The sequence below is a fragment of the Cetorhinus maximus genome, chromosome 23 (genome assembly GCF_964194155.1).
Source record: "Cetorhinus maximus chromosome 23, sCetMax3.hap1.1, whole genome shotgun sequence".
Classification (NCBI taxonomy): domain Eukaryota; kingdom Metazoa; phylum Chordata; class Chondrichthyes; order Lamniformes; family Cetorhinidae; genus Cetorhinus; species Cetorhinus maximus.
The window spans coordinates 28817234-28837493 of record NC_135901.1 but is presented as its reverse complement, the minus strand read 5'-3'; the positions used below and the strand labels follow the sequence as shown (position 1 = coordinate 28837493).

Here is a 20260-nt window from a genome sequence, read left to right as displayed (position 1 = left end):
AGAAGGGTTGGTGGAGGCTCATGTGGAGCACAAATACTGACATCGACCAATTGCACTGACTGGCCTGGCCCTGTGCTGTAGACTCAATGGAACAGGGACAAATGTACTTATTTTAGATCTACCAGTAGTGGTAGGAAAAACACTATTTACTGTCCAGGATAAAGTAAATGTCTTTCGTCAGCTTTTGTGGATCATTCCAGTGGAAATGTGCACTCCCTGTAAGGATCCTTATAGGGACTGTCAAGGTTTCAAGAGAAATCGGAATCCAGTAATGAACTGAAAGAACTACACCATAAGATTCCACGCCTGACACAAACTTTAATGTAGATTAAAAAAAAGAAACTAAGCACGACCAAACTAACACTATATCGTGTAATTACTTCAGTTGTAAAGTCCGTTTTACATTTCAGTTCCACCCAAGAGTTCCCTATGAGATCCTGAAGGTTCATTTACCTTTCCTGGGATGAACGTAAAAATATGCCACAGCCCTCTGGAATTCACTTTGATTTCTCCTCAGTGTTCCAGCTACTCTTTGACGTCCAAGGATCCCTCGGCATCTTTCCATGAGCTTTTGGATAATTGACCCTCCAACCTTTCTTTAAGGCCTCACAACTGTGGGTTCCTCTGCTCAAGCTTGAGCCTCACTGCCTTCTGGCCCTGACTTTGGACAGTCTGACTGCTTTTCCCAGCCTGCACCCACAGCTTCTTCACTGCTCTTTCCAAGCTAAATGTTCAAGCTGACTGCTTTCTGCTACACGACGGGAATGTGGAACTTGAAACACAAACAGATCAGCCATGACCATACTGAAAGGCGAAGCAGGCTCAAGGAGCCGGGTGGCCGATTTCTGCTCCGATTTTGTACGCCCGGAAGACTTTCACCGGGAGGGTCACTGTAGTTTTCCTCCTCTAGCTCCAAGCTAGGCAGATCTTTCAGCTTCTTTTCCCCTCAACAACTCCAAATTAGCTGCAAACGACACAATCAATTTTGTAACTGCTTTCTGTGAGAAACACCCAGATAAATTCAACAAGAGTCTGATGTGGGCAAATGTGGAATCGTTCATTTTGGCAGGAAGGATAAAAAAGCTTTTTATCTAAATGGTGAGAGATTAGCATTGCTCTGAGATTCAGAGGGATCTGGGTGTCCTAGTGCATGAATCACAAAAGGTTAGTCTGCAGGTACAACAGGTAATTAGGAATGCTAATAGAATGTTATTATTTATTGCGAGGGGAATTGAATACCAAATTAGTGAGGTTATGCTTTAAGTTGTACAAGGCATTGGTGTGACTACATTTGGAGTACTGTGTACAGTACTGGGCTCCTTATTTAAAGTAAGATGTAAATGCATTAGAAAAAGTTCAGAGAAGGTTTACGAGGCTAATACCAGGAATGGGCAGGTTGTCTTATCGGTAAAGGCTGGACAAGCTGGGCTTGTATCCACTGGAATTTAGAAGAGTAAGAGGCAACGTACTTGAAACCTTGAAGATCCAGAGGGGTCTCGACAGAATGGATGTGGAGAGGATGTTTCCTCTTGTGGGATAATCTAGTACTAGTGGTCACAGTTTAAAAATAAGGCAATTAAGACAGAGATGAGGAGAAATGTTTTCTCTCAGAGAGTCGAGAGTCTTTGGAACTCTCTTCCTCGAAAGGTGGTGGAAGCAGAGTCTTTCAATATTTTTAAGGCACAGCTAGATAGATTCTTGATTAACAAGGGGGTGAAAGCTTACAGGGGATAGGCAGGAGGATGACGTTGAGGTTACATTCAGATCAGCCATGATCTTATTGAATAGTGGAGCAGGCTTGAGGGGCTGAGTGGCCTACTCCTGCTCCTAATTCGTAAGTTCGTATATGTTCATAACATCCTTCTAAACCCCACAGTCCATCTCCATGGCAATATGGCATTCTTTGGGACGTTCCAAACAGAAATAAAAGGTACCTACCTTTTAACTTAAAAACACCCTTTGTTTCAGTGATCCATACAAAATTTGAAACTACATTCTCTTAACAAAGCTCAAAATACATCAGCAGCTTGGAAACAAAGTTGTGAGACCGGCCAGTCCAACAGAAAGAAACCCTCTGACCCTCCCACTTCACCAACTGTCAGATTGAACATGGTTCAGTCCTAGGTGTGATTAGCAGCAGCGATAACAGCAGAATCCAACCCCTGTAAATCACTTGTGAACTCGCTGGTGGGATGATTAAGTGAATCCCTTCCCTCACTCAGAGCAGGTGCCGGCCTCTTCCAGGTGTGAAGTCGCTGGTGCCTCACCAGGGTGGATGAATCAGTGAATCCCTTCCCACACTCAGAACAGATGAACCGTCTCTCCCCGGTGTGAACTCGCTGGTGTGTCAGCAGGGTGGAAGAATTACTGAATCCCTTCCCACACTCGGAGCAGGTAAAAGGCTTCTCCCCAGTGTGAACTCGCTGGTGGGCCAGCAAGGCGGATGAAACAATGAATCCCTTCCCACACACAGAGCAGATGAATGGCCTCTCCCCAGTGTGAACTCGCTTGTGTTTCTGCAGGTCAGATGAATTACTGAATCCCTTCCCACACTCAGAGCAGGTGAACGGCCTCTCCCCGGTGTGAACTCGCTGGTGTGTCTGCAGCTGGGTTGAATTGCTGAATCCTTTCCCGCACTCGGAGCACATGAATGGCCTCTCCCCAGTGTGAACTCGCTGGTGTCTCAGCAGGTTGGATGAATTACTGAATCCCTTCCCACACTGAGAGCAAGCAAATGGTTTCTCTCCAGAATGAACTCGCTGGTGTGACTGCAGGTGGGATAACTGAGTGAAACCCTTCCCACAATCAGAGCAGGTGAACCGCCTTTCTCTGGTGTGAATTCGCTGGTGCATCAGCAGGTTGGATGAATCACTGAATCCCTTCCCACACTCGAAGCAGGAGAATGGCCTCTCCCCCGTGTGAACACGCTGGTGTGTCATCATGTGGGATGAACTACTGAATCCCTTCCCACACAGAGAGCAGGTGAACGGCCTCTCCCCAGTGTGAACTCGCTGGTGTGTCAACAGTGAGGATGAATGAGTGAATCCTTTCCCACACATGGAGCAAGTGAACGGCCTCTCCCCACTGTGACTGCGTCGATGAATCTCCAGCTCAGATGGGGATTTGAATCCCGTCCCACAGTCCCCACATTTCCAAGGTTTCTCCATGGTGCGGTTAGCCTTGTGTCGCTCCAGGTTTGATGATCAGTTATCCACACACACAACACGTGTACGGTCTCTCCCGGCTGTGAATGGTACAATGTTTTTTCAGGTTGTGTAACTGGTTAAAGCTCTTTCCACGGTCAGTGCACTGGAACACTCTCACTCAGGTGTGTGTGTCTGGATCCTTTTATGGTCACGCAGATGTTTAAAATCTCTTCAAACAGATAGAACAGACAAGCATTTCTCCTTCTAGATTCAAAGGCCGGTGATATTCAGGTACCATGAATCAAATGACTCTGTCAGGTCTGAACGTGATGTTTAGTTTGAGATTTCTGTCTGTAAATTCTCCCCTTCTAATATCCTGTAAAAGGAGTTTGCAAAAGTCATCACTGTCAGTACAGGATAGAAATTCAGAACAGACAATTCTAGTTTCTATGGAACATTCTTTCCCTTCTCATTCCCCCAAAGCTGTAAATCTCTGTCCCACACAGTCTCCCCTCCATTCTCACCCTGCTGTACCTAATATACACCCAACAGTACTGCGCTAAAAATGTGTGTAATATACAGTGCTCTATTACATGATTAGAGATACATGATGCTGTGAGGGAGAACTTCATTTTATCAGCAAGTGGTACTGACCTGGAACCCGCTGCCTATGAGGGTGGTGGAACTGGAAATGGTCAATGACTTCAGAATGAAATTGGATGATCACTTGAAGGAAATAAACTTGCAGGGAAATGAGGATATAGAGGGGGCATGGGAGTAACTGGATTGCTCTACAGAGAGTCGGCGTGGCCTTGAGTTGCCGAATGGACTCCTCCTGTGCCAACTCTCTACTTTCTGTTAGCCAGCCAATCTGCTATTGATGCCAATTTGTTATCCCCTATACCGTTGGCTTTTATGTTCTGCAATAAACTTTGATGTGGCACTTTATCAAATGCCCTCTGGAAATCCAGGTATAGTCTATCTACTGGGTCCCCTGTATCCACAGCACATGTTACTTCCTCAAAGAACTCCAGTAAGTTGGCTAAACATGATTTCTTTTCACAAAACCATGTTGGCTCTGCCTGACCTTGAGCTTATCCAAGTGCCCTGCTATGACTTCTTTAATAATAGCTTCTAACATTTTCACTATGACATATGTTAAGCTAAATGGCCTGTAGTTTCCCACTTTCTGTCTCCCTCCCTTTTTGAATAATGGAGCTACATTACCTATCTTCCAATCTAATGGGACCGTCCCCGAATCTAGGGAGTTTAAGAAAATTAAAACCAATGCAAAAACTATCTCACTAGATACTTCTTTTAAGACCGAGGATGAAGTTCACCAGGACCTGGGCTCTTGTCAGCCCGCAGCTCCGACAATTTACTCAGTAACACTTGTTATTGTCCTGACTTCCTTCTCCATTTACTGGTTTGTAGCTGCTTCTGGGATGTTACTTGTATCCTCTATAGTGAAAACTGCTGCAAAATACCTGTTCAATTCATCTGCCATCTCCTTGTTTTCCTTATCAATTCCCCAGACTCACTTTCCATAGGAATAACGCTCACTTTGTGAACTCTTTCTTTTTAAATATTTATTTTTTAAAAACTCGTGCTTTCTGTTTTTATATTTCTGGCCAGCATTCCCTCATACTCTAATTTTTCTCTCCTTATTAGTCTTTTAGTGTCAATGTCTTTAAGAGAGAGAGAGAGAGAGAGAGACCTGGGCCAACCTTTCCAGGGTCTGCACCCTCCCTGGATTCACTTCCTTTCCCTTCAGTTCCTGCAAGTCAACAATTTCCCCCCAGAATGAGAAAAGAAATGGAAAGGGGGAGAAAAGAAAGTGTTTTACTTACAGATGTTGGACACAGGAGGAAGTTTTAGTCTGTGTGAAGCCCAATCTTCGTTTACACAAAGCCAGCGCTTTGATTGGCTGGTGGACCAGAGTCCTTCCGGTCTTCTAACTCTTCCCATTGGTCAATCTCCATCATGAAGACAATGAGTCACCGGAAGCCTTCTTGGGCCCGGGATACCCTTTGACCCTATGCTGAGCTGAGCGGTTGGCCAATGGAAAACGTCATTGTATGCACATGCGCAGCTTCCACTCTGCCCCGGACATGCGCAGTCCTGGGCCGCCCGCCCGCGCGGCGGATAGAGCGGTATCTCCAGCGCGGGGGATTGTGGGAGCTTCAGCCGCCATTACTCATCCGGAGCCCAGTCTCCAAACTCCTGGGATTGGGATGGAAAGTGGGGGTGGGGGGCGCAGTGACCCCACCCTGTCACACAGTGACCCCGCCCTGTCACACAGTACATGTGGGTAGTCACTGGATTTGATTGTGACACTCCCTTAGCAAAACAGTTTGTTAACTTCAGGTGTAAAGATTTAGACTGAAATAAAACGAGAAATACTGGAGACACTCACCAGGTCTGGAATCATCTGTGGAGAGAGAAACAGGGTTAATGTTTCGAGAATATAAATCTTTCTGTAAAGATGTAGACACCTTGGTGACATATTAGGGAGATCAACAACTAATAGAGGAGGTATGCGGAGCAGTGGATCGTGCACCAGCTTCTCAGCCAAAAGTTCCTGGTTTAAATCCCAATCCAGGACTTGATGGCCAAGGACAGTGTCTTCACGATGCAGCCAAACAGGTTTAGTATCACCTTATAAAACCTTTCAACACGCACCCACGAAAGGCATAGAGGTTCCTGGTTCTGTGATGTGATGTAAAGAAATCAAAATCTCGACCATTAGTATCCATGGCTTTTTAAAATTCATTCATGGGATGTGGGCTTCGCTGGCTGGGCCAGCATGTATTGCCCATCCCTAGTTGCTCTTGAGAAAGTGGTGGTGAGCTGCCTTCTTGAACTTCTGCAGTCCATGTTCCGTAGGTACACCCACAGTGCAGTTAGGAAGGGAGTTCCAGGATTTTGACCCAGAACAGTGAATGAACAACGATATATTTCCAAGTCCGATGGTGAGTGACTTGGAGGGGAACTTCCAGGTGGTGGTGTTCGCATATATCTGCTGCCCTTGTCCTTCAAATGGTAGTGGTCATGGGTTAGGAAGGACTGTAACTTGCGTGTAACAGTGTGTTTTGCCACAGCAATTCAGACTCCTCGGGGACCAGTAGGCTCAGTCGCCTGGAAGATATGTGGATCAGATTGGTGCCAACAGCACTGGGATCAATACTCGTTCTGGCTGAGGTGGGTTCGGGATCTGCCTCCTTACCCTACCCGTGGTGCAGGTCATGATGCTGTGGGTCAGGTTCAAGGTGAAGAGAAGGGATTCAGTCCCTCATCGAGCTTTATTACATCCTGTGAGCTCCCAGCGGAGTGAGGTCATTCACCTGCTCCGTATATGGGATTGGAGTCACTCAGTCAGCCAACCTGCTGGCCCAGCAGCGAGTAAAGGCTGGCAAGAGGCTGTTTAAATGCTCCAAGTGTGGGAAGGGATTCATCCTTCATCCCACTTGCTGAGACACAACCGTGTTCACAAGTGGTTACAGGGTTGGATTGTGCTGTTATTGCTGCTACTAATCACATCCAGGACTGAACCACGTTCATTCTGACAGTTGTTTCTGCTGATGTTAATAATTCCTGTAACTGGGCTGGAGTTTAATATCCTGGGTAAATGTCAAATAAATCAGCTTTGTTTTGGGTACACAGTTTGTCATGTCCTTGATGAAAAAAGGTAGGTTTTAAACAGAGATTTAACGGAGGAGACAGAAGTGGAGGGGTTAAGGGTGGGAATTCCAGAGCTTAGGAACCTGACAACTGAAAACTGGAAGAGTGTCAGCCCTGGATTATGGGGGACTCGAGTCTCTGGAGTGGGGACTTGAACCCACGACCTTCAGACTCAGAGACGAGAGTATGAGGCTGACTGAGTCCTGGTGTTCGGGGAAGTGATGTGAAGTCTCAGTTGCCTCATTCTTCCTCTATCCTTTGTCCCATTCCAGGGTCAGCAGATCAGCTGAGAAACTGGACAACAATTAAAAGGGGAAATAAGAAAGTTAAGAAAATAAATTTCTTCACCCAGAGAGTGGTGAGAATGCGGAACTTGTCCCACACAGATGGTTGAAACGAAAAGCATAGATCAATTTATGAGCATTTGAATATGTCCAGGGGGAAGAAAGATGAGGCTTATGTTTGGCACAGCAGCTCATAAATACTCAGCTGCTCAAATCCCAGACGGAAACTTGAAATAACTGCCACATCTGGTTGGCAATTTGTGTTTTGATTTTGAGAAGCGTGCCTTGAATTCAGTGGTACAAAACTAAATTAAACATTGTCACGAAGAGATATTAATGTATATAACGTTATTGGAAATTATGATAAATTGGACTTGTAGTAGGGTCTGTGTCTGTGGGTGTGTCTGTATGTGTGTCTTAATTGGATTGAAGCCAGCTAGTCTGGGTGCTGTGATGCGTAGTAGTTTTGAGACGTTAAACAGTGAGGAAGTTAAGGTAAAGAGTACGTTTGCATTTTGCTGAATAAACCATTCAAAGATTGGGAGTAAAATCTTGCACCTAGCTAGGAGACACCAAGCAATATGTTTATATTGCTAATAAAATTTTTACTATGAAAGAGTATTAATTGTTAGAGTAGGTGGCGTTCATAGGGCCTGGTAGTACAATGAGAATTTTCATTCAAAGCTGAGGCTAGGGATATATAGAAGATTTCCTATGTGCAAGTCAGAGGCATGGAAGATCTAAGCCTGTAAGCCTGCCACTGTGTCTACAAAGGAACAAATTTAAAGGAACCTCATTCTGATTTCGTAAAGTGAAAAATGCTTTGCCTGATGTCTGTTTAAGTCTATTGGTTACTGTTGCCTTAGTGGAGATTAATTTGGGAATTTATTAAAAAGTTATGATTGTAGTAATTTGTAGCCATGTGCATGTGTTTAATTTGTTGTAAATTAATAAATATTTAATTTAGTTTGATATAAAAAAACTCTCTAGACTTGGTGGTCTTATTCCTCAATTTAGAGCTGCAACTCAAAACATACCAATTGAAAATATAGGTTATGGCAATTGTTTAAAGTTTCCCTCTGGGATTTTAAATAACTCAGCTTTTACCAACTGCTGTGTCATACCAACATTTATTAATTAAATAAATAACTTTAAGGACAAACATAGGTCTACAAATTACTACTATGATAACTCCAAGCTCCCCGAATTAATTAGACTCCCAGTTACACCCCTGTGAAGGCAACAGTAAAAACAAAATGGATTTTAACAGACCCAGGCAAGGCACACGATGCCCTGGTCAGGAATATTCACAATGAATTCTCTTAGCTTCGGTTCTTATAGGCAGCAGCTTGGTACATAGAGGCTGGAGGCTTTTCACACTTATTAGATCTTAGAAGTCCTTCCCCTTACACATAATCTCATTTCCTCTATACATGTTTCTCCCTTTCTAATGTAAATCCCATTGTTCCAAAATGTCTTTGGACTTTACCTTCCTAACAATAAATTCTTTCATAGTACCAAAGGGGTTTGCATACACACAGGCCCTGAAATAAAGGGGTTTGTGCACACACAACGTGAACTAAAGGGGTTTACATACACACAAACCCTGAAACAAAAGGGTTTATATACACACAGACCCTTAACTAAAGGGGATAGTGTACCCACCGACTCTGAGCTAAAGTGGATTATGTACACACAGACCCAGAACTAAAGGGGTTTACATACACACATTGCCTGAACTAAAGGGGTTTGTGTACACAGACAATGGACTAAAAGGGTTTGTGTCCTCTTCAACCCTGAACTGAAGGGGTTTCTGTACACACAGACCATGAACTAAAGAGGATTGAGTACATACAGACCTTGAACTAAAGGGGTTTACATGCACACAGGCCCTGAAAAAAGGGGTTTGAGTACACACAGTTGCTGAGCTGCAGGGGTATTCATATGCACAGATCCTGAGCAATATAGGTCCAAGTCAGGAGTGTCACACAGTGGGAAATTTCAACTGATGCCGTTCCCATGTGTCTGCGACCCTTGTCATTCGAGCTGGTAAGGGTTGTATTTGGAAGGTCTGTCGAAAGATGCCTGGCAAGTTACTGCAGTGTATCTTGTAGATGGTACACACTGCAACCACATTGTGTCAGCGGTGGAGGGAGTGAATGTTCAAGGTGATGGATGGGGTGCTGATCAAGTGGGCAGTTTATCCTGGATGAAACGGACTCTCCAATTTGATAAAGACTGGCTGAAAAATAATAATCGTTTTGGGAAAGCACTGGTATCAGTGAATTTTTAAAAATTCAGTCAATTTGCAAAATATTTGCTCTTGAAAAATATATTGAAACGAATCACATGAGATGTTTGTAGTTGAATTGAATGCCTTGGCTCCTCACTCGGACACCTGACTGACAAAAGGCAGTGATTGGACAATGGCTGGAAACAATGAGCTAAAATGTTCTTCTGTGAGTGAAACTGTTTCTCTTTAACCCGGAATTGACTATGTCAGAGTTAAAGGCAATACCAGGTTCAAGTACATTGAATGTACAGCACAGAAACAGGCCATTCAGCCCACCCAATCTGTGCCAGGGTTTATACTTCACGTGAGCCTCCTCCCATGCTTTCTCATCTCACTCTATCAGTGAATCCTTCTGTTTATTTCTCCCCCATGTGTTTATCCAGCTTCCCCTTAAATGTATCTGTGTTATTCACCTCCACCACTCCCTGTGGTAGCGAGTTCCACATTCTCACCACTCTCTGATAAAGAAGTTTCTCCTGAATTCCTGATTAAATTTACCATGGCCTTTAGTTTTCCTCTTCCTCCTACAAATGGAAACATTTTCTGCGGTTATTAAAATCTTTCAGAATTATAAAAACCTCCATTATCCCTCAGCCTTGTCTTTCCAAGAGAGAAGTGACCCAGCCTATTTATCGTCTCCAGATGGGTTAAAACTCTCAGAGTAAAAATCTGAAGACAAAAATGTTTTGTTCACACCTGAGCTCAGCACAGTGTGAGAGCAGGGACAGATTCACAAGGGAGACAGGACAGGAAATTCACTGAGAATGGCTGGGCTGGGCTGTGCTGTGCTGTGGGAATGAGATGGTTGATCAGACTGTTTATCATAGGGGTCTTGGAGTTGGGAGCAGTGGGGAGTTCAAGTGGCAGCCTTCAGTAACAGAACAACCTGTATTTATATAGCACCTTTAATGTAACAACATGTCCCAAGTATTTCACAGGAACATTTTGAAACAGAAATTGACAAAAGATTTGATCAATTTGTTCAGGATTATGATTATGTCATAGAACATCCTACAATCGTTAATGGGATGTGGGTGGCTCATCCCAAATTGTCCTTGTTCAGAAAGCATTTAAGAGTCAACGAGACTGCTGTGGGTCTGGAGTCACGTGTCGGCCAGATTTCCTTATCTCGAGGGCATTAGTGAAACAAATCAAATGGGTTTTTGCAACAATCAATAATGGTTTTATGGTCGTCATCAGAACTTTAAATCCTGGTTTTTGTTGAATTCAAATTTCAACATATGCTGTGGTGTGATTCGAACCCGGATCCCCAGAGTATTACCCGGGGTCTCTGCAATATTAGTCCAATGGCAATGCCACTGTGCCTCTCAAACTATATACCTCTGTGCCCCAGACATTCCCTCCCAACTATTGATTGTAACACTAATTCATGCGACTACTCTCCTCCTCCTCCTTCCCCAATTCCCCTTTCCTGAAGGTGCTGACTCTCGGGTTCAGTTTCACACTCACTTATTGCCCTGCCCAATATGTCACCCAGGTGTCTAAATGTTTACTCCTGAATTTAACAAACTGTTTTGCTAAGGGAACGTCACAATCAAATCCAGTGACTACCCCCATGTACTTTGTGTCAGGGCGGGGTCACTGCGCCCCCCACCCCGACTTTACATCCCAGTCCCAGGCGTTTGGAGACTGGACTCCAGATGAGTAATGGAGGCCGTAACTCCCACAATGCCTCGCGTTGAGGAAACAGTTCTATCTGCCGCGCGGGCGGAACGCCCGGGTCTGCTGCGCACGTCCGAGGGAGAGGGTTTGCGGTGAATGGCGTTTCCCATTGGCCAGCCGCTCAAATCGTCATGAGAGTCAATGGGTCACCCACCCCCCATTGTCTTCATGCTGAGTGATTAGCTAATGGGAAGAGTTGGAGAACCGATTCCGGTCCTTCAGCCAAACAGAGCGCGGGCTTTGTGTGAATGAAGATTGAGCTTCACACAGACTAAAACTTCCTCCTGTGTCCAACATCTGTGAGTAAAACACTTTCTTTTCTCCCCCTTTCCATTTCTTTTCTCATTTTGGGGGTAAATTGTTGACTTGCAGGAACTGAAGGGAAAGGAAGTGAATCCAGGGAGGGTGCAGACTCTGGAAAGGTTGGCCCAGGTCTCTCTCTCTTAAAGACATTGACATCCTTTGCTCCCTCAGCTTGACGCATTTATTTGTCTGGCTAAAAGGATGGTCTTTTTCCTAATGTTCACAATTAAAGGGGTGGTTTCTCCCAGGAGATGGCTGACATTTAAAGGGACAATAAATTAATAAAAGGACAGAGATATGTCTTGTGTTATTATATGGTGTATATTAGATATATTATTTTTCATTCTGTAATAAAGTACATTTATATTATTTATAGTCTTGTAATATAGTACTGTAGCTACGTTATATATTTCTAGTCATAGAGTCATTACAGCATAGAAGGAGTCCATTTGGCAACTTGAGTTCATGCCGATTCTCTGTGCAGCAATCCAGTCAGTCCCATTCCCCCTCTATCCCCGTTCCCCTGCAAGCTTATTCCCTTCAAGTGCCTGTCCAATTTCAATTTGAAATCATTGATCACCTCTGCTACCTCCACCCACCCAGGCAGCGAGTTCCAGGTCATGACTAGTCGCTTCCGAAAGAAAGTTCATCCTCACATCGCCCTCCATATTTACAGCCTGCATCAACATTTTCAGTCAATTATCCCACCTGCAGACACACCAACGAGTTCACACTGGGGAGAGGCCATTCACCTGCTCCGTGTGTGGAAAGTGATTAAAACACTCATCAAATCTTCTGCAACACCAGAGGGTTCACACCGGGGAGAGGCCATTTACCTGCTCTGAGTGTGGGAAGGGATTCTGTGCTTCATCCAGTCTGCTGACCCACCAGCAAATTCACACTGGGGAGAAGCCGTTCACCTGCTCCCTGTGTGGGAAGGGATTCACTCATTCACCCCACTTGCTGAGACACCAGCGAGTACACAAGTGATTACAGGGGTTGGATTCTGCTATTATTACTTCTGTTGATCACATCCGGGACTGAACCATGTTCATTCTGACAGTTGGTGAAGTGGGAAGGTCGGAGGGTTTCTTTTTGTTGGACAAGCCAGTCTGACGACTTTGCTTCCAGTGGGCTGATGCTCTTTCAACCTTGTTACGAATATATTGGTTCATATTTGACATGGATCATAATATCAAAGGGTGTTTTAAAGGTAAAATATATTTATTTGCTTTTCTGTTTGGAACTTCTCAAAGCATGCCACGTTGCCATGGAGATGGGCTGTACAGGTTAGAAGTTTCTTTTGTTTAATTTATTTGCCTGTTTCTCAGAGAAGACAGTTACAGATTTCATCTTGTCCAGGCTACAGCTGACTTCACTTCGTGTGAGGGGAAAATAAGTTGGACGATTTGCCCAGCTTTAAGCCAGAGGAGGAAATCTCCAGTGGTCCGAAAGGTGTGAGGAATGGAGTTTTTAAAAATATATATATTTTTGTGGAACATTGTGTTATTCTGTGAAGAAGGCTGGGTGTCTCTGTGTGTGTGTGTAGATGATTTAATTAAGCTGGGCAAAATTTAATAGAAGACAGGTTGTCCGAGGGGGTTTAAAACATGAAAGGATAAAGGCGTTAGATTTGAGGTATAAGTGAATAGGTTGGATCTAACATTTGCATTATTGGATAAATTGAGTTTGTTTGAATATCAAAGGGAAGTCAGAGGTACAAAGAAACATGTGTGTATCTTGCAGGAGTTCCATAGGTAAACAGAAGAGGGTACATGACATTGTATTGACCCGAAAACAGAGGAAAAAATAGAAACACAAAAGATTTTATATTTGGAAGGATTTGAGGTTCAAAGAGGTGTGAGAACAATGGAACATGAGGTGAAAGGCGTGGGGGGGGGGGGGGGGCGGGGGGGGTTGGTGGGGGGGTGCGGGGAAGGTATTTTAGAGTTACTGTAGCTGCAGCTAGAGCTGACCTGAGAGCTGTTAGCTGTAGCTTTAGGCTGGGGGAAGAGGTAGTTTGAATCAGCATCCAGTCAAACCAGAGACGTCTTGGGCTACAACAAACAGTCCTGTTCTGAAGGCTTGGATGTCCACAGCAGGTGGAACGGAGTTACAGGTCATGTGGTATGCTGTTATGAAAGTTACAGCAGTTTGCCTTGGGTAATATTACTGGATTTTTATAGTTCAGCATCTATAAGCGAGTGTTGCCTGGAAGGTGTTTACTTGTGGGTCTGACCAAGTAGGGAGTCTTTTGGGGGATTGTGTTATAAGACTAATTTTAACTGTGCAACTGTAATCTTGTGTGCATAAGTTTTTGTTTATTCTTGTTAATAAAACTTTTACTTTTAATTTTTAAAATCCCAAATCTCTTACTGGACTTGTTGCAGCTGCGATCAGTACATTTACTTTCTAATTTTCAGACTACAAAAAAGGGTATGGCCTGTGAGCCAAGTTTCCCTCTGGGATTTGGTTTGTGCAGCAGTTAACATCAGCTGCGATTGTAACAACGGTGAAAGGCAGTTCGCCTTGTGGCAGAAGGCAATCAGCTTGAACCGTTAGCTTGGACAGAGCTGTGAAGAAGCTTTGGGAGCTGACTGGGAAAAAGCAGTTGGTCTGTCCAATGTCAGCTCAAGAAGGCAGTGGAATCCTCACAGAGGGAAAGAACTCTGGAAGTCTGAGTGCCAGACTGGGAAACTGGGGAGAAATCAAGGTAAATTCCAGAGATCCCAAAAGAATATGAATAAACCATCAAGATTTCAAAAGAGAAGGGAACTCTTAGGGAGGAAGTGAAGGGAAAACTAGATTCATAACCCTGTTAGATGTTGAAGTTTGGTTTGAGATTTCTGTCTGCAAAACTTCCCCTTCTAATATCCTGTAAAAGGAATTTACAAAGTCATTGCTGTCAGTAAGGATAAAAATTCAGAACAGACAATTCTAGTTTCTTGGGAACATTCCTTCCATCCCAAACATTTAGCCCCCAGACTGAGAAAAGAAATGGAAAGGGGGAAACATTGATTTCCTCACAGATGTTGCCCAGAGGAGGAAGTTCCAGTCTGAAGCTCATTGTCCAATCCGCATTGTGACGTCCACATTGGAACCCTGCCTGAATCAGCCAATAGGAATCACTCTGCTCCGCGGTGACGTCCTCGGGTTCCAGTCTGTCGGCCAGGCGCGCGGACACGGGAGCCCCGCCCCCACCCATTGTTCTCCCTCCACCTCCACTTCCTCGAGCCAAGGTTTCCAGGCAACCGGCTGACGACTCCGGCCAGAGCGAGAAGCCGCTCGGAGAACTCGGGAGAGCCCGCCCCTCCCCTTCACATGCTGAGGGCTTGACCAATGGGAAGAGTTGGAGGACCGGAAGGACTCTAGTCCTCCAGCCAATCAGAGCGCGGGCTTTGTGTGAATGAAGTTTGAGCTTCACACAGACTAAAACTTCCTCCTGTGTCCAACATCTGTGAGTAAAACACTTTCTTTTCTCCCCCTTTCCATTTCTTTTCTCATTCTGGGGGCAAATTGTTGACTTGCAGGAACTGAAGGGTAAGGAAGTGAATCCAGGGAGGGTGCAGACTCTGGAAAGGTTGGCCCAGGTCTCTCTCTTACAGACATTGACATCCTTTGCTCCCTCAGCTTGACACATTTATTTAACCGCACACCATCCTCCTCTCATGCCCACACGTCTGTCCTTCGCCTGCTGCAATGTCCCAGTGAAGCTCAACGCAAGCTGGACGAACAGCACCTCACCTTCCGATTAGGCACTTTACAGCCTTCCGGACTTAACATTGAGTTCAACAACTTCAGATCATGAACTCTCTCCTCCATTCCCACCCCTTTGTGATCCCCATTTTTCAATATTAATTTTTAATTTTTATCCACTTATTTTTATTTATTTTAATCTCTATTCATCGTTTTACCCCCACATCCTATTTTCAATCTTTTTTCCCACCAACGTCCGCAACCCCGCCCCAGGGCAATCTGTCACTTGCTCATGCTGTTCTTTACAGAGTGCTTACCCTTGTCCGGCTGTTACCTCATTCTGCTTTCTATCCTTAATGTCACCATCAGCACCTCCTTTACCCAGTACCACCATCATTAACACCCCTTTGTCCTTTTGTCCATATTTCTTCAATCTCTCCTTTGCCTCCACCTGTCGCTGGCCTTCTATCCAGCTTCACCTGCTCCACCCTCCTTAAACAGCATAAATTTCACCACATTTTTACTTCTCTTTAGCTCTGAAGGAGAGTCATACGGACTCAAAACGTTAACTCTGTCTTTCTCTCCACAGATGCTGTTAGACTTGCTGAGCTTTTCCAGCATTTTTTGTTTTTGTGACACATTTATTTGTATGGCTAAAAGGATGGTCTCTTTCCTAATGTTCACAATTAAAGGAGTGGTTTCCCCAGGAGATGGCTGACATTTAAGGGGACAGTAAATTAATATAGGATAGAGATATGTCCAGTGTTGTTATATGTTACATATTAGATATATTATTTATGGCTCTGTAATGAAGGATATTTATTATTATTTCTAGTCTTGTGAAATAGTACTGTGGGTACATTATTCATTTCCAGCCATACAGTCATTATGGCGCAGAAGGAATCCATTCAGCAACTTGAGTACTCTCTGTCAAGCAATCCCATTACTCCCATTCCTGTTCTATATCCCCGTGACCTTGCAAGTTTATTTCCTTCATGTGCCCATCCAATTTCCTTTTGAAATCATCGAACATCTCCAATTCCACCATCCTCTTTGGCAGCCAGCTTGTTTTCATGGCTGCTTACTACCTTAATAAAGTCCTTACTGACATCGTTCATGAATCTCTGATCAAGTAATACAGCACTGTGTATTAAACACATTTTTAGTCCAGAATCTATACGTATATGTATTCAGTCTACTGCCTGCATCAAGATTTTCAGGTCTTTATATCCTGTACAGGAAGTGGTGAGCATGGATCTGTTTATCAGCATGAATCAGCACCTTCAGGGGAATTTGGAGGGTGTATATTCGGTACAGCAGAATGAGAAAGGAGGGAGAGTGTGTGGGATGGAGATTTACACCTTTTGGGGAACAGGAGAGGAAAGAATGTTCCATAGAAACTAGAAATGTCTGTGCATTTCTATCCTGTACTGACAGTGATGACTTTTGTAAACATCTTTTGCAGGATATTAGAAGAGGAGGATTTTCAGACAGAAAACCAAACATCACATCAAGATCTGACAGAACCACTTGATTCATTGGGACATGAGTGTCATCGGCCTTTGAATCTAGAGGGAGACATGTTTGTTCTACCTGCATCAAATGATAATGAACATCAATGTGACTGGAAAAGCACCGAGACACACACACCTGAGTGAGAGTGTTTCCAGTGCACTAACTCTGGTATGAGCTTTAACCAGTTATACAGCCTGAGAAAACATTGCACCATTCCCAACAGGGATCTGTGTTCTGTATGAGGACGAGGCTTCAACTGATCACCGAACCTGGAGAGTCAGAAGGACACCCACATCATGGAGAAACCATGGAAATGTGGGGACTGTGGGAATGGATTCAAATCTCCATCTGCGCTGGAGATTCATCGACGTAGTCACACTGGAGAGAGGCCATTCACCTGCTCAACATGTGGGAAGGGATTCAGTAATTCATCCACACTGCACACACACCAGCGAGTTCACACTGGGGAGAGGCTGTTCACTTGCTCTGAGTGTGGGAAGGGATTCACTCAGCAATCCCACCTGCAGACACACCAGCATGTTCACACTGGGGAGAGGCCGTTCACCTGCTCTGTGTGTGGGAAGGAGTTCATTCATTCAGGCAACCTGCAGACACACCAGCGAGTTCACACTGGAGAGGGGCCATTTACCTGCTCCACGTGTGGGAAGGGTTTCAGCGATTCATCCACCTTGCACAGACACGAGCCAGTTCACACTGGAGAGAGGCCGTACATCTGCTCTGAGTGTGGGATCGGATTCGCTTGGCAATCCCACCTGAGGACACACCAGCGAGTTCACACCGGGGAGAGGCCATTCACCTGCTCTCAGTGTGGGAAGGGATTCAGTCATTCAGGCAACCTGCTGAAACATGAGCGAGTTCACACTGGGGAGAAGCCGTTCACCTGCAGTCAGTGTGGGAAGGGATTCACTTGGTTATGTAGCCTGCAGACACACCAGCGAGTTCACAGTGGGGAGAGGCCATTCAGCTGCTCTTTGTGTGGGAAGGAATTCAGTGAATTATCCACCCTGGGGAAGCACCAGCGAGTTCACACCGGAGAGAGACCATTCACCTGCACCGAGTGTGGGAAGGGATTCACTTGGTTATCCAGCTTGCTCAGACACCAGCGAATTCACAAATGATTACAGGGGTTGGGTTCTGCTGTTATTGCTGCTGTTAATCACATCCAGGACTGAACCATGTTCATTCTGACACTTGGTGAAGTGGGAGGGACAGAGGGCTTCTTCCTGCTGTTATCTGACAGGTGGTTTCAAGCAAAGAAAATTGAACAGAATTTTGACAATGTGAGAGAAATCGTATTCATGGAAGAATTTAAAAACCACATTTCATGAGCTATCAGGGCATAACTGCAGGACCCGTAAGGGTTTTTACGATAAGGGAAGCTGCTGTTTTAGCTGATGGCTATGATTTAACCCACAGACACCTGGCTGACAGCAAACCACAGGTTGGAGAGGGGAGTCGTATGAGAATGAACAGAACTTTTGGTGAGGACAGTAGGAATGAAAAAAGAGATTCTCCCCAGGGTGATAAAAAAATCTAGTGTAGAGCAGATTACTGAGTCAGAAAGACCAACATGTTTTCACTGTCATAGAGTTGGACATTTAAATACAGCTTATTGGAAATTAAAAACTAAACCATTGGCATTGGTGAAAGTGACTGGTGTTTCTCCAGAGAAGGTTGTACCAGAGAGGGAAGCCAATACCTTCTAATGTATTTACCATGGGTGTAAATAGAGACATGACGGATTATGAAGGATTTGTATTTGAAGGGGAAGTCACTCCCAGAAAGAGCCTTAAAGATTGTTATCCTGTGAGATACTGGTTTAGCTCAGTGCTAAATATTTAGACTTTTCTTCAAAAAGCTCACTGAATAAAAATGTATTGGTACGGGGTATTGATGGGGAGTGTGTGACTATACCATTGTGTAGAGAGAATTTAAACTATGCTTTAGTAAAAGGCTCTGTTATTGTTGGTGTTGTTTCTAAATTACTGATTACAGATATAGATTTTATTTTGGGGAATAATTGATCGGGTGATATTGTTTTTCCACTTACTGGGACTGTGTTCACAGTTCAGAAGATGTTTCTGAGAGTAAAAAGCCATTGCCTATTGGTGACCCAGTTAAGCAACATACTGATATAAATGAAGATACTGATGTACCCACCCGAGTACTGGGCAGTGTAGAGTCAGGAAAAGTGCTTGAAGCATTTCAAGATAAAAGTCCACCACAGAAGGGACTAAGACCTCAAAGTCACCCTGAAGGGTTAATGACCCCTAACACTGAATTACATGTGGCTGCCAGTGCTGAGGCAGAACAAGATATAGGAGCAGCAGGTTGGGATGGGCAATAAATGCTGGCCCAGCCAGTGAAGCCCACGTCCTGTGAATGAATAAAAGAGAAGTTCAGGCAAATGGACAGTTCACAAAAAAATACATTTAAAACCCCAACATGATTGGAATGAAGTAGGTTTTGTGAGCGACGTGGAAGATTCAAAAGCTCGAATAAAGATGAAAGTCCAGAATGAAGAAGCTGTCGACATTGCTGGAAAGGAATGAAATAAAACTGGGTCTGAATGGGCACACCTTTAACAAACCTTTGGGATGGTCCCAGGAACAGAAGTGAATGAACCTTCAAGATATCGTTAAGTATAAGGGAACTCATGGGGAGAAGTTAAAACATAGAAGTGGGTTCATAGCATAAACTATAGTGTTCAGTTTGTAGTGCTGGTTTTTAATAGTCTTTTGTTTTTTTAAACAGTAAGGTTTGTTTTTGTTTGAAAATGTGGAATCTTGTGGTGTAATTCTTTCAGTTATCACTGGGTGTTCAAATTTCTCTTTAAATATTAACGGTCCTGACCGGGATTGTAACAATCGGCACAAACAACATTTCAAAATAAATCCAAGAGGCAAAAATACAATTTTCCTTACTTTATACAAAGCATTATTACATTGTAAGACATCCCTCTTCTCGGATCCCAGTAATTTCTTAGTTTGAGCACTTGTTTTCATGAAACAATCTGAAAATTGATGACGAAAAATGGAACTAATTGTAGTCCCTTCTAAAGCAGGAGGGCTATCGCCCAGCACAGAGGCTAACTTGGGATTTCTCTTATAGGCAATTTGTTAGGGACTATACCCTCCAACCATCTGAAGTGAATTCTTTACATGAATCGTCCATGTCAGTGCAGTTGTCAACTTGCAGTTTGGCTGATCAGCTAAGATTTTCTGCACCATTTCATCGATCACGGCGTGATTCCTTTCACAGAGTCCATTGCTGAAAGGACTTTCAGCTGAGGTGTTCATGACCATAATGTTCATGTTTTCACACATGTCTCTAAACTTGTCATTAGCAAATTTCCCCTCCATTATCAGTCAGAAACTTAGCTGGTGCCCCAGGACCAGTCCCTATCCATTTCCCCATGACTTGGTCTATAATCTCCCTTTTGTCCTTGCCATATATTATTGTAGAAAGACTAAATCGGGTTACCATGTCTATAAAGTGTAGAATGAAAATATTTCTGTCTTTGTCCCATCCCTTTAGATCCATGGCAACTACCTGGTTAAAGTCACGTGCCAAGGGAAGGTTTACAATAGGATGTGACAGCGCCCTCCCATACCTTTTACACATTTCACACTTTGCAC

At 44.1% G+C, this 20260-nt stretch overlaps 6 protein-coding genes across 10 annotated transcripts in view; 3 read left to right on the top strand and 3 right to left on the bottom strand.

Annotated features, from left to right (window-relative positions):
* LOC144697233 (uncharacterized) overlaps window positions 1-14557 on the bottom strand; it is a 192502-nt gene extending 177945 nt beyond the window's left edge. Inside the window, exon 1 of one of the 2 annotated variants that reach the window (XM_078569148.1) lies at window positions 14418-14557. The gene's annotated coding sequence lies outside the window, so the exon portion shown is untranslated. Of the gene's footprint in view, window positions 1-4873; window positions 5017-14417 lie in introns of those variants that run through there. The other variant, XM_078569149.1, reaches the window with a different exon arrangement.
* The window catches only part of LOC144697284 (uncharacterized), a 555771-nt gene that overhangs the window by 347265 nt on the left and 188246 nt on the right, over window positions 1-20260 (top strand). The window lies entirely within an intron of this gene.
* LOC144697128 (uncharacterized) overlaps window positions 1-20260 on the bottom strand; it is a 386815-nt gene that overhangs the window by 361052 nt on the left and 5503 nt on the right. The gene's annotated exons all lie outside the window — the stretch shown is intronic.
* Window positions 1-20260, bottom strand: part of LOC144697387 (uncharacterized) — a 31835-nt gene that overhangs the window by 8628 nt on the left and 2947 nt on the right. Inside the window, exons 2-3 of one of the 4 annotated variants that reach the window (XM_078569364.1) lie at window positions 19815-19825; window positions 1740-3110 (exon numbers count right to left, since the gene is read on the bottom strand). In XM_078569364.1, the coding sequence (XP_078425490.1) occupies window positions 2121-3110; window positions 19815-19825 (1001 nt within the window). In that variant the 3' untranslated portion in view covers window positions 1740-2120. Of the gene's footprint in view, window positions 1-1739; window positions 3111-16225; window positions 16230-19814; window positions 19826-20260 lie in introns of those variants that run through there. The other 3 variants (XM_078569366.1, XM_078569363.1, XM_078569365.1) reach the window with 3 other exon arrangements.
* The window catches only part of LOC144696975 (uncharacterized), a 404367-nt gene continuing 395424 nt past the window's right edge, over window positions 11318-20260 (top strand). Inside the window, exon 1 of the mRNA XM_078568708.1 lies at window positions 11318-11386. The gene's annotated coding sequence lies outside the window, so the exon portion shown is untranslated. The remainder of the gene's footprint in view (window positions 11387-20260) is intronic.
* On the top strand, window positions 16558-17954 carry LOC144697129 (uncharacterized). Its single transcript, XM_078568968.1, has one exon. It carries the CDS (start codon window positions 16898-16900, stop codon window positions 17738-17740), a length of 843 nt encoding a protein of 280 aa, XP_078425094.1. The 5' UTR covers window positions 16558-16897; the 3' UTR covers window positions 17741-17954.